The sequence below is a fragment of the Hypomesus nipponensis genome, chromosome 9 (genome assembly GCF_054491055.1).
Source record: "Hypomesus nipponensis isolate SF chromosome 9, ASM5449105v1, whole genome shotgun sequence".
Classification (NCBI taxonomy): domain Eukaryota; kingdom Metazoa; phylum Chordata; class Actinopteri; order Osmeriformes; family Osmeridae; genus Hypomesus; species Hypomesus nipponensis.
Window position 1 is genome coordinate 14299584 of NC_140369.1, and position 14781 is coordinate 14314364.

Below are 14781 nucleotides of genomic sequence, written 5' to 3' on the forward strand. Positions count from 1 at the left end.
GTCTGTGATGGAAGAGATATGGGATGAAATGCACAGAAAGTAGCCTGTGACTAACATGAGAAAGTCCTTTGTTTATGGAACTGACCCTTGAGCAAATAAGTCAACTGTTGTACACTCAACAGGTACATCAGCTGGTTCAAGATTGCAGGAAAAAAAAAATGCTCATAGTAGGAATAGGTTTGACTTGGTGGACTCATAATGCTTCATGCTGAGGAGACTCTAGGACAACTTCCATTATGGGCGGCCATGATGAAAGAGCTGAATGGGTTTTTAGACTTCATACTCTCCACTTGCTTTATCTGGATGGCTGGTTTTGCCCATTGAGCCAGGGCATTAGTCCAGATGTCAGTTCACAATCTGCACATACTCACAAGCCCTACAAGCAGATGCAGTCTTAGCTGCCTCATTACCTTATGTTAACGCAATTTGTTGCCAATATTGGACATGTCTTGGCAGCATATGATAAAGAAATATATTTAAAGACACTTGAACAGTTTTAGAACGTGTTGGAACCACTTTTTGGCTCATGTGAGACCTTCCACTTAATGAAAGGGTGTGACATCACTTCTTCTTTGTCGTCTCGGCCGTGCTTTAGTTCGCAGGTTACAATTGTACATTTCACTTGAATTGTTAAACATTCTCTGTAAAAACTCTGGGCCGCTTTCAATCCAAGCCATCATGGACTTCTGTCTAAACAAGTATACTAAATTTGAAATACCTTACTGAGACGTAAATATCAATAACACTGCCGCTACGATGTATCCTTCTACTCTAAAGTTCCTGTCCCTTTATTTAGCCTTTTTTCTCCAGTTCTACATGGCTGGTAGCACCGTACACTGTGAGATACTGCAGTGGAGATACCCATCATAACTTTTCATTGGTTGAATAAGGACTGGCGAAGGAGGAGGGGTTGGGGGTGGGGATAGAACACATAAAGGAGGCCGATTAGATCAAAAACCAGGAGGTTGTCAAGGAGGTAGAGGGCTGAGATGAAACAATATGTGGGTCTAATTACGGAGTGAGAGGTAAGGGCCGCCCTGCGTGGCTCTCTGGCTCATGCACGGCCTCTCCATGTTCTATTAAAAGACTGGAGAGCTATTCAGATGCGCAGCGTGATGTGGTGTCTCCTTGACATTCGTTTGTTTCCGTCTGTCTTTCTGTCCTCTCCACATTCCAAGATTACCACTTTGGACATTACTTATTTGCTAGCTGCATAGACATTTACTTGTCCATTTATTGGATCAAGAGAGGCTTTTTCTGTTGCGTTTAAAATGACATTTATGTCATAAAAGGACTATAAATGTAGAAATTGTAGATGGTAGATATTGTTTGCCTATTTATTGATGTAAGGCTATGGGCAGCCATTGGTTATTATTATTGGTTATTATAATTATTCAAACCACATGTGTGTCTAGGGTTAGAGAAAACTCCACCATGAACCTTCAATCAACAAGTGCACTTCCAGCGCATTGCTTTACCACTTGTTACAGCACTATAGCTACAGTATGTTGGACTGCTGGACTTTAAACAACAGTGTACCGTCACAGCTTTAATAGGGTAATACATGATCAGTGACACTGCTATATCTCTTTAATATGTGGTAACATTAGTAGAACGATCATAGACTGAGTGAGGACAAATCAATGATTCCTAAATGGCATCTTCAAAATAGAGAGCAGACAAAATGTCTTCATTATGAAACTGAATTTAGCCCTTTTAGATTTTATGATTAAAGGAAGCAAATAAATTTGACTAAAGTCAGATAATTCAACAAAGATCCTGAAGTCAAGAGGTTCCTATCAAAATCTAAATGTCTGAAAAATACAACAAACTTTGCACAGTAATTGGTAATGAATATAACTCTAACATGAACTTAAAGATTGTACAGATCATCATTTGGCACCCAGACAAATCAATATTTTCCCTAGGTTAATTAGACTTGTTATAATTTTAAATGTAAACATACTCATACGGTATATTATCATTCAAGTTATACAAAATCGTAAAAAAAAATTGGTTCCTATCAATAAATCAAAATAATAATACTCAATAGATGATTGCTAGATCAAGGTCTGTTACAGTGAGAAGTGCAATTAGTATAAATGTACTATGTACATCAAGAATCTTTCTGATTACATATAAACAGATCATACAGTAATACCACAACAGACATGTTTATGTTATTTATTTTCTAGAAATACTGTAAAATCTCTTCAATGGCCCTACGTGTCATTAATGTGGGGGTGAAGCTTTGTACAGTGGGATTACCATCAAATATAACATAAAATCCCACCAAATGGTGAAAGAGCACGGATTATGTGTCAGACTCAGGGCTGCCACAGGCAGTTTTATGATTTATTGTGAGATTATCAAACCTCGAACTCTATGGCCTGTCTGCACACTGCCATAAGGGAGGGGGGCGGGGATGGGAGGGGGAATTGGGGGGGGCTGGGAGGAGTGAAAAGAAACGTCAGATCCTGCCATAAATGACAGATGTCTACTGCTGTCTTTGACAGGCTGCTCGATCACTTTTGATTTAAAGATGGAAAAAACAAGGCAACCCGAACAAAGATGGAGTTGTTTAGACTTGCCCAACATCCAACCATCTGAAGCTGCTGGAGGAAGCTGCTAAACAGGAAGCTGCTAGAGAAGAAGCTGTTGGACAGGGAGCTTCTAGACAGGAAGCTGTAAGACAGGAAGCTGCTAAACAGGAAGCTGCTAGAGAAGAAGATGTTGGACAGGGAGCTTCTAGACAGGAAGCTGTAAGACAGGAAGCTGCTAAACAGGAAGCTGCTAGAGAAGAAGATGTTGGACAGGGAGCTTCTAGACAGGAAGCTGTAAGACAGGAAGCTGCTAAACAGGAAGCTGCTAGAGAAGAAGATGTTGGACAGGGAGCAATAGGAAGCTGTAAGACAGGATGCTGGTAGAAGGTATTAGACAGGAAGCTGCTAGACTGGAAGCTGCTAGACATTAAGCTGGGTCTGTTTGTCACTGCCTTGTGAAACCAAGGTTGTTTTGGTCTGTGTTTGTGTAATGAGGTGTGCTATTTGTGAGGGTTAAATTCAGACTAGGACACATCATCTCTGTTCCACCGGACTGCCAGGAGGATATACAGGCAGGTATACAGTTACTCTCACCTTTGAAATGCCCCCTGAAATCTGCAACGTTTAACAACATTCACTCTAATTGGGTGTTAATCGACAAACACAGGGCCTGAGCATGTGTGGTGTGCCACACAACAGTTCTGAGGCACTGACCCTTGACCTTTCACTTTGTCCAAATGAGGGACTGGGGGTGAGTCTAATAGGATAATCCTGTAAAGCAGCGGGTCATGCTTGGCTGCACCCTGCATACAGCTCTGTCCATCCGGTTTAGGAGAATGAAATGGCAACACAGAACCAGGCTATTTCTAATTACGTTTTAGTTGTTGGTTGCTGTGGCATGTTATGTCCAACAACTGACTTCAAGACATACATCCCTAAATCTGACTGGGTTACGTCGTACTCTAGATTTTTCGTTATTTTAGAGGATGTTGAAGGGATTGGGTGAGTGTGTGTGTATGTATGTGGGTTGTGTGAGGTTTGTGTGTTTGTGTGTGTGGGGGGGGGGACTGTGGATCATACAGCAGACAGGTCATCTGACGTGCTTAGCCACGTGCTTAGCATTGCATGATTGAGGTCTCAATACCCATGCAGGATGTGTTGCCCCTGTAGCTGTGACCGGGACTAATAGGAGCTTTTTCCTGTTTGCTTCTCTCTGTAGGCTAGCGTGCCACATGGGTAAACTGTACATCTGAAAACATAGGTCAATCAAACTGATGAAAGTGTCTGCACCCAGAGGAGCAGCAGATTCCTTCCACACTTTCATCTCGGACTGACATAAACCTCCTGTATCATTTAAGCACTCAACCTACACACCTCCTTTTTAGGTTGAGAGTCTTAGGGTAGTTACTTTTTTTTTTTAGACAAAAAAATGAAACTGTGCCAACGGATTACTTATATTTTATCGCATGCAAATGGTGAGATTTGGATTGATGCTTTTGTCAGTCCACACTTTGAATTATCGCAGCTTAAGGGGTAGAGCTCGAAAAGGGAAGATTACAGCATTTTTTCCGACAGTCAATATCAGATGGTGGGTGAGTTTCTGAAGCAGGGGAGTAATCACTTAAGCTTGGATCAATTACCTTCAAAAACAGAATAATTTGGCATGGCGTAAACAGCATGCACACTGCCAGACAAACATACATGTGATGAAAATCAAATACCGACAGACTTCTGCCTAACAATGTACGCCATCAGCTATTCAATACCTCATCAACTATTCCTTACTGCTGAGGAAATGGTTACCTGAGGAAATGGAAATATCTATAAGGCTGTGAGTTTTCACATCAGGAGAAAACTTTCAAAACCTTCTCTTTATCCAATGCATGTCGTCATATTAATTATTCAACCCATGTCCCGGGGCCTGTTGTTAACACCCTTGAGTAGTTTTATCTGTGGCAAGCCTGGTGGTTCAAGGGTGAGGGTCGGGAGAGTGCCTAGATGACTGACAGATGTTAGGAGAGGATGGTGCAGTCCTTCAGTCAACATCCTCACCCAAACCTCCTGAAATATCCCTCCTGCTTCAGTGGCTGGGGATCTAAATGATGTCTTTATGATTCTTTTGGTCGGGGGGAGGGGAGGTGACGCGCCGCATGGTAGAAACGCCCGAGGACTGCAATCCCCAGGGAAGAAAGCTTCTCTATGGCTCACTGTGAGGAAGTCAGCATGCATAATGGAAAATAATCTGTTGTCGTAAGACGCACAGCCCACACAATCCCCCCTTACCCCCGTCCATGCAGCTTCGGTCCATCCACCCTGACGTCAATGTGCAGATTAAAGTTGTTTCCTTTTCACTCTCTTTCTCCCTCCCTCCCTATTTCTTTCTCACTCTCTCTTTTCTGCTCTCTCCTTCCATGTCCTCCTCCCGTTCTCGTCTAATCTGAGTGCTGGACTTCCATGAAACGAGGGGTGGTGCGTTCACTGCAGGGAGGATGCAGACACAGACTGAGACGGGTTGAATAGCAGCAGGCTAAGTCCTTCAGTACAGTGTGCCAACTGAAAAAAAACATCTTTCTCAGGATGGTTTCTCAAGCTATAGGAGACTGGAATGGAAACTAAAAACACCCGCACAATGTGCAATGTCAACATCCGTACAATTTGCACATGTTGAGGATGACATCAAATTTGAGAGGCACCCTTCCATCAGAGCAGGAGACATGAATGCAAAGGATTGGACTTTGTATTGTCATGTTTGCTTGATTGAAGTGAGTGACAAAGAATATATTTACTCTGGTCATTGAGAAATATTTTGCTTCCGCTCCATTCACATCTCAACACGCTGTTTTAGTTTTTTGTTTGAAAGCAGACAGATGACCTCACATTTGTCAAATGCTATTTCAATTTTAATGGTATTCATGTTTATACTTCACAGTTTGCTTCCTTCACCTTGGTACGACACACAGTTAAGCAGGTGCAGCCAACAACTTCAACCTGAGGTCATGGTGACACTGACTAATTCCACCCCACGATGAATGGCCTCCCTGTGTCTCATCCAAAACATTCCAGTTGTGACTGAAGGAAACCAAAGTGAGAAGGAAAAGAGGAAGTTGGGGTGTTGACAGAGCTAAAGAATCCTCAGTGCTTAGGATTGCTATTCCTAGAACCTTAAGCCCCCAGTGATGTAGCATGAACGCAGAGATAAGTGGCACACTGTATTGTGCACCAGCCACTTCCCCTACTCTCTAATAAGGCGCCTAATGTGAGCACACAGTGGCAGAACCATTGTTACTACTCAGCAGCCATGTTTGAACACGATAAGAAAAATCACATAATCCACATTAAGATGTAGGAGGGATGGGGGTGGTGGTGGGGAGGGTTGGAGGGTGAGTGGGGGGGATTTCAGGAAAAGTGCTGATGAAGCCTGTCAAGCAATCCCTGGTTGTGATAGTCGCTAATCTCGGAGACGAAGAACCAAGCCGAGATGTTCTTCGGATGATACGAGAAGGATGTCACGAGAACCGGTACTAATTCTGGCATGGTGAAATCCTTCCAAGGGAAGGTTAAATAAAGATCTTACATTCATGCACTCCTGCTGTCACATGGTACTTGTGGAGGTTTTCTGAAAAAGTGGAACAAAATGAAAGAAAAGTACCTACTTTTCGACATAACAAAGTAATATGCCCCCCCCCCCCCTTTATTTTGTTTTCAATAAAAAAATACCAAAAGAGAAAAATCATCCTAAACTAAAATATGTATTGAATGCTGCATAAGGAAACAGAGGTCGATCCTCGGCTTGATCATGGAAGAAAGTCACAACCGACACTTCCCTATCTTCAGAGACGCCCCACCATACCTCATTTCTGGCTGTCTCTCTCATCCAATAGCTGACAGAAAGTCAGAGTTTCTTCAAACTCCCCCACAAGCCAAACCAAGCATATCATCCTGCCAGCCCTCATACCCCACTCAACCCAAGACTTCAGGGGTTAGAGAGGGGTGGAAGTTAGAGGCTGTTCTGAACTCCCCTGCCACTAGCATTTACTTGTCTCTACTAATCATAGACTTTATCATTTCCAGTGTCACTGCTTGAGCTGGCAGGCTGCTCTGGAACTATACAGGCCAAGAAAGGTTCACGTGCCAGGATCCTTTCTCAGATTTGTCCCCCACTCTCCCCATGCAAGAGGCAGATGAGATGTATTTGGGGGTGGATGGGATGTCTTTGGGGGTGGACAAATGTGCCATAATGACTCCACTTTCTTCTGCATTATTTGCGGAGAGGGAGAAGCTAGGCCCAAGGACCTCCCCACCAGACCCTCAGCTACCCGCCATCAAGTCATCTTGGATGTGAAATCCATTTCAGACAGGCTTTCTGTTAATAAAATATATTAATGGACTGTTTTTCAAACACACATAGCACTTCAGTTGGTCCCTAATGTCATAAAGGGTGGTTTGGGTTCGCCCAGCCACCTGAAAGGCGAAGAGATACTGTTTGACATGTAGATTAGTATGCATAGTCCTCAGAGCTTGTGGTTGGCTCACAGTAACAATTTTATTTTGTTACGATGTGGAGGAAAATGGTTTAGTACCAGTGATTTTGGAGATGAACCTGCAGAGTTTCATACATTCAAGTGTATTTTATGGGTATACTTGATCCCATTGAAAACGAGGATATTCCTAAAATACCTCTTATTTATCTACTCACAAAAAGTTTGTGAGCAGATAACTCAATTGTAAATTATTGAGCATGTACAGTAACAACTGACTCTCAAAGCCTCTAGGTGTCTGCATGTGCGTAAGTGTGGGTTATATAATACGTTGTGTTATGCATGGTGAAATACTGAGATCTCAAATATAAACTGGAGGCAATGCAACTGTAGTATGACTGTGGCTCTACAGGATTTTATCAGGTTATCAGCTGAAGGATGGCTGAAAAAAGCCATGATGAAAAAAGAACGAATGTAATGGTTCAAAGAGGTCAGAAAACGGTTTGAATGAAGACCAGAATCTTAGCTACAGACAAACTACAATGGAAAGAGGTCATTTGACCGTTCTGTGATAACAGTATCCTTTTAGTCCATTAGGCTGCTCAAACTAAAACCACCAGTCAAACATGTAATTTGGGGGTCACAGAGACATGCTTTCTCAAAGCCATTTTGAGACAGTAACATTAAAAGGACACTGAAGGCTTCAAAGGGACCTGATTTAGCAGTGTACTGTAGTTTGACATTTATTGTAAAATTCTAGTGACCTCCCTGAGGAGACCGGTCTCTGGTAATATAACAGGCAATTGTGGCTCCATTGTGATGGGCCAAAATCATGATTGCAATCATTAAAAAACCTTCTCCGAATACAGTTTTTAACAGATGTCCACTCTAATCCCACCATGTTTACGGAAACATTGAATGGACAACATAACAGTGTGATATTAGATGAACCATGAATAAAGAAAAAAAAAAGAAAAAACATCCGATTTGAACAGCGACCGCAAACACCACACAATAGCAACACAAAAACAATTTAAAACAAAGAGGTTATGCTTCAGATTTGTTTATAATCATTTTATATAACTGCTGAGAAGCAGCACTGAAATAAAACCTGGTGATTGGTGGATAGAAGGGCCACCCTGGTCCATTTTCCTGCCAATATCTATTCTTACTTCCTGTGAGTCAAACCCAGCTGTGGCTGGCACAACGTGTATGAGATCATACACCACGTTTTAACTCCCTGCTATATCTGTCCAGAGCGGCAAGATCTACAGTCAGACGGCCAGTCTGCCATGACGCGAAACAAGCCATCAAACTAAACCCTGTGTCAAACAATGACTTTCTCAAATTAATCTCTGTGTGTCAGGGTCTGGATACATGACGCAATAACGTTGACAGAAGATTAATATCAACGTAAGAACTGCTTGAAGTCCAAGTCTTTGGTTTACGTATGTCTCTTGTACAAAGCATACTGTATTTGTCGGGGTGGTTATATTATACTTTGTTATTTTCTTGAACAATGCAGTCAAATCCTACTGTGTCTCCTTGTGGTGGCGGCTCATCAATCTGCAGACAGTGTACTGCTGCTCTAGCTACCATACTTCCGATGCGTGTGGCAGAAAATCATAGTTGTGTAACCAAGTACTAGGTCAGTGCTTTTTTTTTCTGTAGAAGTAATGCTTGGTCTGTCACTGACCCCTGATTTGGCAGTGGTCCCTGAAGAGTGATTCTAAAACTTCTTATCCCACTGATGGAGAGATGTTCTTGTCAGATCCGCCTAGTCCTACTGGCTGATTCAAAACAAAACAGACGGCTTTGTTCTCTCCACTTTGCCCTTTGAACCCACTGCAGCTGTTTAGTCTTCAACCTCATTTCAACCTACATTGAAAATCCCCATGTGATGCATTCCTTTTATGGTGTTCTAATTCCAGATGCAGAGAGATGGAATGTAAGCATAGACGTAATAGCAATGGATATGAATATGTTTCAAAAGAAAATTGATCAAATATTGGAAATGATAATCTGGTGTGCAAAGTGATCACGTTAAATTAAGTTTGTTGTAAATATATATCTTCAAATAAGTATTAAATGGGATGGAATTGTGCCATTTGATTGATTGGGGTTGGATGCTCACTTTGTGCGGGGAAAAGAGATGATGAGGAACAGGATTATTGCCACCTCATTTTACAAGGTTAAACTCTGCTCTCTGACCTCAGGAATTGACAGAATATATTACCGGGTGTTGTAAATCAATTTGGAAGTTTCTCCACAGATCCATATGTGGGAAACGAGTTGCAGCTCACTTCAAGTACCTAAACGTTCCATAACCCGAGACAAGTGCTGTCTATGTCTTGCAAAGTTAGATGATACAAAGAAATCCAGGCCATAAATGTTCAGTCACTGAGGAAACAAATGAAGCCCCAAGGATTCAGGCTCTGTGACCATAAGATGAATAAAGATGGTCACACTCCCGTGCTGTGGCCCACTAAAAGGTTCTAAGAACAAGACTGCAGTGAGGAATGTGAAATAACTGCACCCTTCTAATACAGCAAATGAGTCTCGTTTGGGTTCCAGTATGCAGCAGGGTGAGCTAACTGTATAGGAGATTTGAAGTCGCTTGTGGTTCCAAATTCACGTGTTGTGACTATTCATCACAGTCCTATGAACACAATGTTTCATGCCTTATTGGACAGGTTTTAAGTGATGTGTGATAGGAAAGGCTGTGAGAAAGGAGACAGCCTGCAGCAAAGGGCCCAGGCCAGATTCAAACCTAGGCCAATCATAATTTGAATAAAGTTTGGACAATGGAATAAGGCCTAAGCCTACATGGTATACGCACTTATCTGGTGAGCTTCAAGGGCACTCATAAATTCCTTGTTTAACAGCAGTATTCAATAGGATACAGCTTATAATTTCACTTAAACAATCAAGGTCAGTGAATGAACAAGATGATTGACTGCCTCAGTTTTTTAGTACCAAGTACTTTAGTGCATCAGATGCAGTGCAGTGCAAGCCCTTGACCTACTCAACCATGAATGCATTGTAAAACATTACATAACATTTAAAATATTTGCCTGTAAGAATCCACTTTACCACTTACCAGAAGCATTAAAACATGCTGAATGCACACACACACACGCACGCACACACGCACACACACACACGCACACGCACACACACACACACACACACACACACACACACACACACACACACACACACACACACTGGTAATGGTAATCACAGGTAAGATGGATACCAAATTACAATATGCAGATGGAAACCCCAAATTTGTTGTAAGCTGTGATCTTAATTACAGCAAGAGTGGTTATCTTGACTTACAAAGGATTTGCTGCCTTGGGCTGCTTAAGGAACCCCTGTGAAGATGCAGTAGATCCGATAACAAGTGTGACATTGTGCATGTTACAGCTCCTGGTTCTCACTGTGGGCTACTGTACATGTGGTTTCTTCATAAACAAACAGATTGACAAACAAGCCCGGAGGTGTCATGTTAAGTCCAGTGTAAATCATTAGCCACACACTAGATCCATCCCAATCAAACTGTGAACATTGGATAGCACCTGGCACTGATTCGCTCAAATCAATGGCGCTGAATCGATCCCAGGTGTGCCATGGAAGACCAATGCCTTGTAGATACTTTACTGATTCTCACTGATCAATTGGGAGGATGTTGTGCTAGCTGGGCACGTAGGGCATGTTTGACCAAGGTGAACATTTCAACGATTGCATCTCACTTTCTAAGACACATGTCCAACCAAATGTTATGAATCTCCTTCTAGCTACAGTAGCAAGAAGGAAATACTGTTGAGTGAGTATGAATGTACTTTTGTTATTCTCAAGTTGATCCTTGCTTTTGTGCGAGTTTCACAATACTATTTGTATGTTGTGGTACACATGCTGGACACCCTTGATTCTGGTACTTTAGGTCATGACCCCTAAACAATGAATATCATACTGAGTATCCTGCTCACTTAATTAAGTAAATAATAGACTTGGAATCACTTCTGTCAATAGTAATAAACACATGAGGTTTCGAGGTCTGGTGCTGAATACTTGACCATGGTAGGGACTCTAGGGAGTAATGTGGGATCTATATGAAATTGCTGATATGCTTGTTTGTGAATCAAAGCGACATTCCCTCTAACAATGTGAAATGTGTCCAGTCTGCATTAAACATTAATGTGTGGTTTCAATGAGTTTGATGTTATTCTAATGCAACAAGTTTGCATTGAACCATCATACACGTCACTAATGTGACATTAGGATTTCACATCGTATTCAACGTGATTGAATACGATGTGAAACGTGTATTGTGATTCACCAGTGATCAGAATCGGAAAAAAATTTGGATATAGGGTTCATTCTCAAATGTGTAGTACAATATGGCTTGCGCTCCAACAATATCCTCATGTTGGGAATCCAAATGGGATCTCTGATTGGATTGTATTCTTATATATTCTTAACAGTTTTAAGACAGTAGCCTTGTAGCCTGTATCCAGCCTAAAAGGGTCTTATGCTCACAATTCCCATTCCTCTCAAATGAAAACTCAGAAAATGATGATCTTCCGATTTTAAAATATACATATTGTTTGGATAATTCCAATAAACCCGAACAATATTCAGTTTATCGGAAGAACTTCTGGCGGTGAATATCACATGAGCCACGATGGTAAACTCGGCGGGATGCCATCATTCATAAAGAGATCTGTTGCTGAGATAACACACAGAACATTGTATATTACAGGTAATTGTAGAGAAATTGAGAAAACCTGGGAAAGACTGAAAGTATGTGGTCAAAAATCTACTAGACTAGTTATGGTGATATAAGAAGAAGAAAGCAAAAAAACAGCATTCCAGTCCAAAGAGTATTTGGACTGGAAGGTCTGGAAGGAGAGAGCGCGTAACCCACGCTGCTAACATGATAGAACATTATTCGGGAGAAATAACGTGACACCCCTTCCCCTCCCTCACTCTCTACCTTCCCAAAGCCTACCCAAAGATGCCATAGCTCAAAACGCATTGGAAAACGGGGTCTACGGAAAATAAACGTGTACGTACATCACCGCAAACACAGTCGAAATAGCAAAACAAAAAGTTGGTTTGGTGAATGTAAAATGTGCAGGAGAGATGCTCAGTAGAGTGGTCATATGTTTAACATGAACGCAAGGGCATTTGATTTCCACACACATCCAGACGCACAAGAAAATGTGAAAGGCTTTTAAATGGAACAGCCAAATAAATGATTTATTAAATGATCTAATGGAATTGACTTACCAACGGCTAAATCCAGCAGATCTGCGCACAAAAGCAAGCACAAAGAGAAGACGGTCATCTTTCCCTTATTTCGCAATAAATCCCAAACTCCATCAGCGTTTACATGCTCTCCGTTTTTCGGCTGCGTAATCCCGACCATTCCAACGGTATTAAATAGAGAGGTGCCCACGAACTATTCATGGTGCAGTTCAAGCCGAAGTGGGAAATACAATAAGTTTACAATAAATGCACTTCATTAAGGTTAACGAGGACGATTTATTTATCTAAGAAACGCTTCCTAAACTGCGAAAAAATATATTTCCCTGCTTCAGAATTTAGTCAATGCTTAGCAGTGCAGTCGAGGACAAAAAACGGATAGGTTTGGATGAAAATCTATGCTCCTCAGTCAATGCTCATCCTCCCTCTCCCTCTCTCTCTCTCTCTCTCTCTCTCTCTCTCTCTCTCTCTCTCTCTCTCTCTCATTCTCTTGCGTGCCCGCTCGCTCTACTCCCGCCCTCCAGACATAGACGCACGCACAGTCACTCCTGATCACTCGCTCTTTATTTCACACAATTTTCTTTAATCCTACCCTGGCTGCAAACCCTTTCCCTCTAATTCTGTCCACTAAGCCGATTTATTTCCGCAGGATTTTGTTTTTCCTTAGTGAAAAGGTTTTTAAAGATCATCATAACCTTCTGTACACTGTGCCGCCTAACATTCCTTTAACTGCAATGAACCGGGAATACATTTAGCATTTTACCTGCCACGGGCATGATACTCTCACAGCCCCGAGCCCCAAGATGCATCGTGACGTAACGTTGTTTTACATGTAGTATAAATCATTTTGCACCTGGTGACGGCTTATTTTATTTATATATTATTATGAGCCTCAATAACGTAATCAGCAGAAAGATCAAATTGTAATTTGTCGTTTGTATTTTACGCTGAAAAAGTGTCAGCATACATTTCACCCCATTTCTAAATCAGTCAAAGAATTTGGCTATCAAATCACTGACAAAAGTTTGTTACAGTTTCAAATGGAGGGCAATTACTTTGATTTCATATTGGTCCACTCTGACCGAAATCGTTTCAGCTTAAGCAAACCACCTCTTTCTAACGCTATTGTGTTCCACTTGTTGTGGCTAAACATCTGTTGACCTATTGCTCTTTGTCTTCTCAATATGACTTTGTAATATACACAAACGGTTTTTAACTTGGAACCAACTGAAATACTATGAGACAAAGAGCCAGAAAAGAGATATCATAAAAGACTGAAGTCCATCTTAGCCCCTAGAGAGCAAGAAATGGCACTGCTGGAGAGGAAGAGGTTCTTGCCTCTTGTGGAACGAGGAGTCGTCTGCTGTCTTGGATAAGGTCTGCAGCACTAATGCTCTATCACACATCTCTAGAGGGCAGTGTCAACAACAATTTATTGAGGCAACAGAGCCGAACGTGTTCCAGTCCGTATGACACCTGCCCGCAAACAAAGAAGGGTCCTCTGTCTCCGGGGAATCCACACACTAGCGTGTCGTCAGCTGTTTCCGCCATGCCGACTGACTGGAAGCAAGGAGAACATGGAGGGAGGGTTGGGTTCAATAAACCCATGAATGGTTTTTATTTACTTACGAGTTCTGAGGAGCAACTTCGGAAAGTTGAACTGACACTGAGGGGAACAGGTGAAATGGCGGGTAGGAATCTTGTTCTTTCTTATTTCACGTTCTACCGTCGTGCTTCTCCTTTTTGTCATCTTGCAACTGTTGTTTTGCACAACAAGGAAATGAATCATTTGGAGTGGGTGAGTGTGGAAGAGCAATGCAGCGGGTAGATAAAACAAATACCTTTGGTAGTACAGTATGATACATACTGTGTAAAAAAACATTTACATGTATTTTCTAGCCTAGCTACTGTACACAAGACATACGCGTTGCTATGTATCATTACATCCCAATTGAAACATCCGAAGAACCCAGAGGAACATCTCCCAGTTTCAGTGTATGTCAGCACAGATCAGAATGGGGGGATTATTTACGTCATGTGTGAATCCCTGAAAAGCAGTAGCGCCTAAGGTCAAACGGGCTTCGTCAGACGTGGAGAATACAAGTCTTCCTGTCCAACTGTCGCAATTGACGGCTTGAAGGTTTACGGCCCGTGCGATTGAAAGGAAGTTCACAGGAAGTTAGGATTCCTCCGTCGCTCTGGGTTTGAATATTAAAGAGCGCAGGCCTGGCTCAGAAGGAGGCACATCTACAGCATGTCTCCGTGGCTTCCTCTTCCGACTTAGACCCCCAGCTTTGAGGCTCTTACATGTTCCAAATGCTCATTTTCAAAGAGATTACAGCACGTATCTGTCAGAGGCAGACTTGCATGGATATTATGCATGGGGGACGGCTCTGAAGCATGCCAGTGGGGAACACACTGCGGTGTACCAGCACCATCACCACAGATTAGGGATGAGTGCTGGAAATGGGACGAGAGCGAGCTGGAGG

At 42.1% G+C, this 14781-nt stretch overlaps 1 protein-coding gene across 2 annotated transcripts in view; it reads right to left on the bottom strand.

The window, feature by feature from the left end:
- The window catches only part of igsf21a (immunoglobin superfamily, member 21a), a 118951-nt gene extending 106453 nt beyond the window's left edge, over window positions 1-12498 (bottom strand). For both annotated transcript variants that reach the window (XM_084705248.1, XM_084705249.1), the window contains exon 1: window positions 12317-12498. In XM_084705248.1, the coding sequence (XP_084561374.1) occupies window positions 12317-12455 (139 nt within the window). In that variant the 5' untranslated portion in view covers window positions 12456-12498. The remainder of the gene's footprint in view (window positions 1-12316) is intronic.
- Between the last annotated feature and the right edge of the window lie 2283 nt (window positions 12499-14781).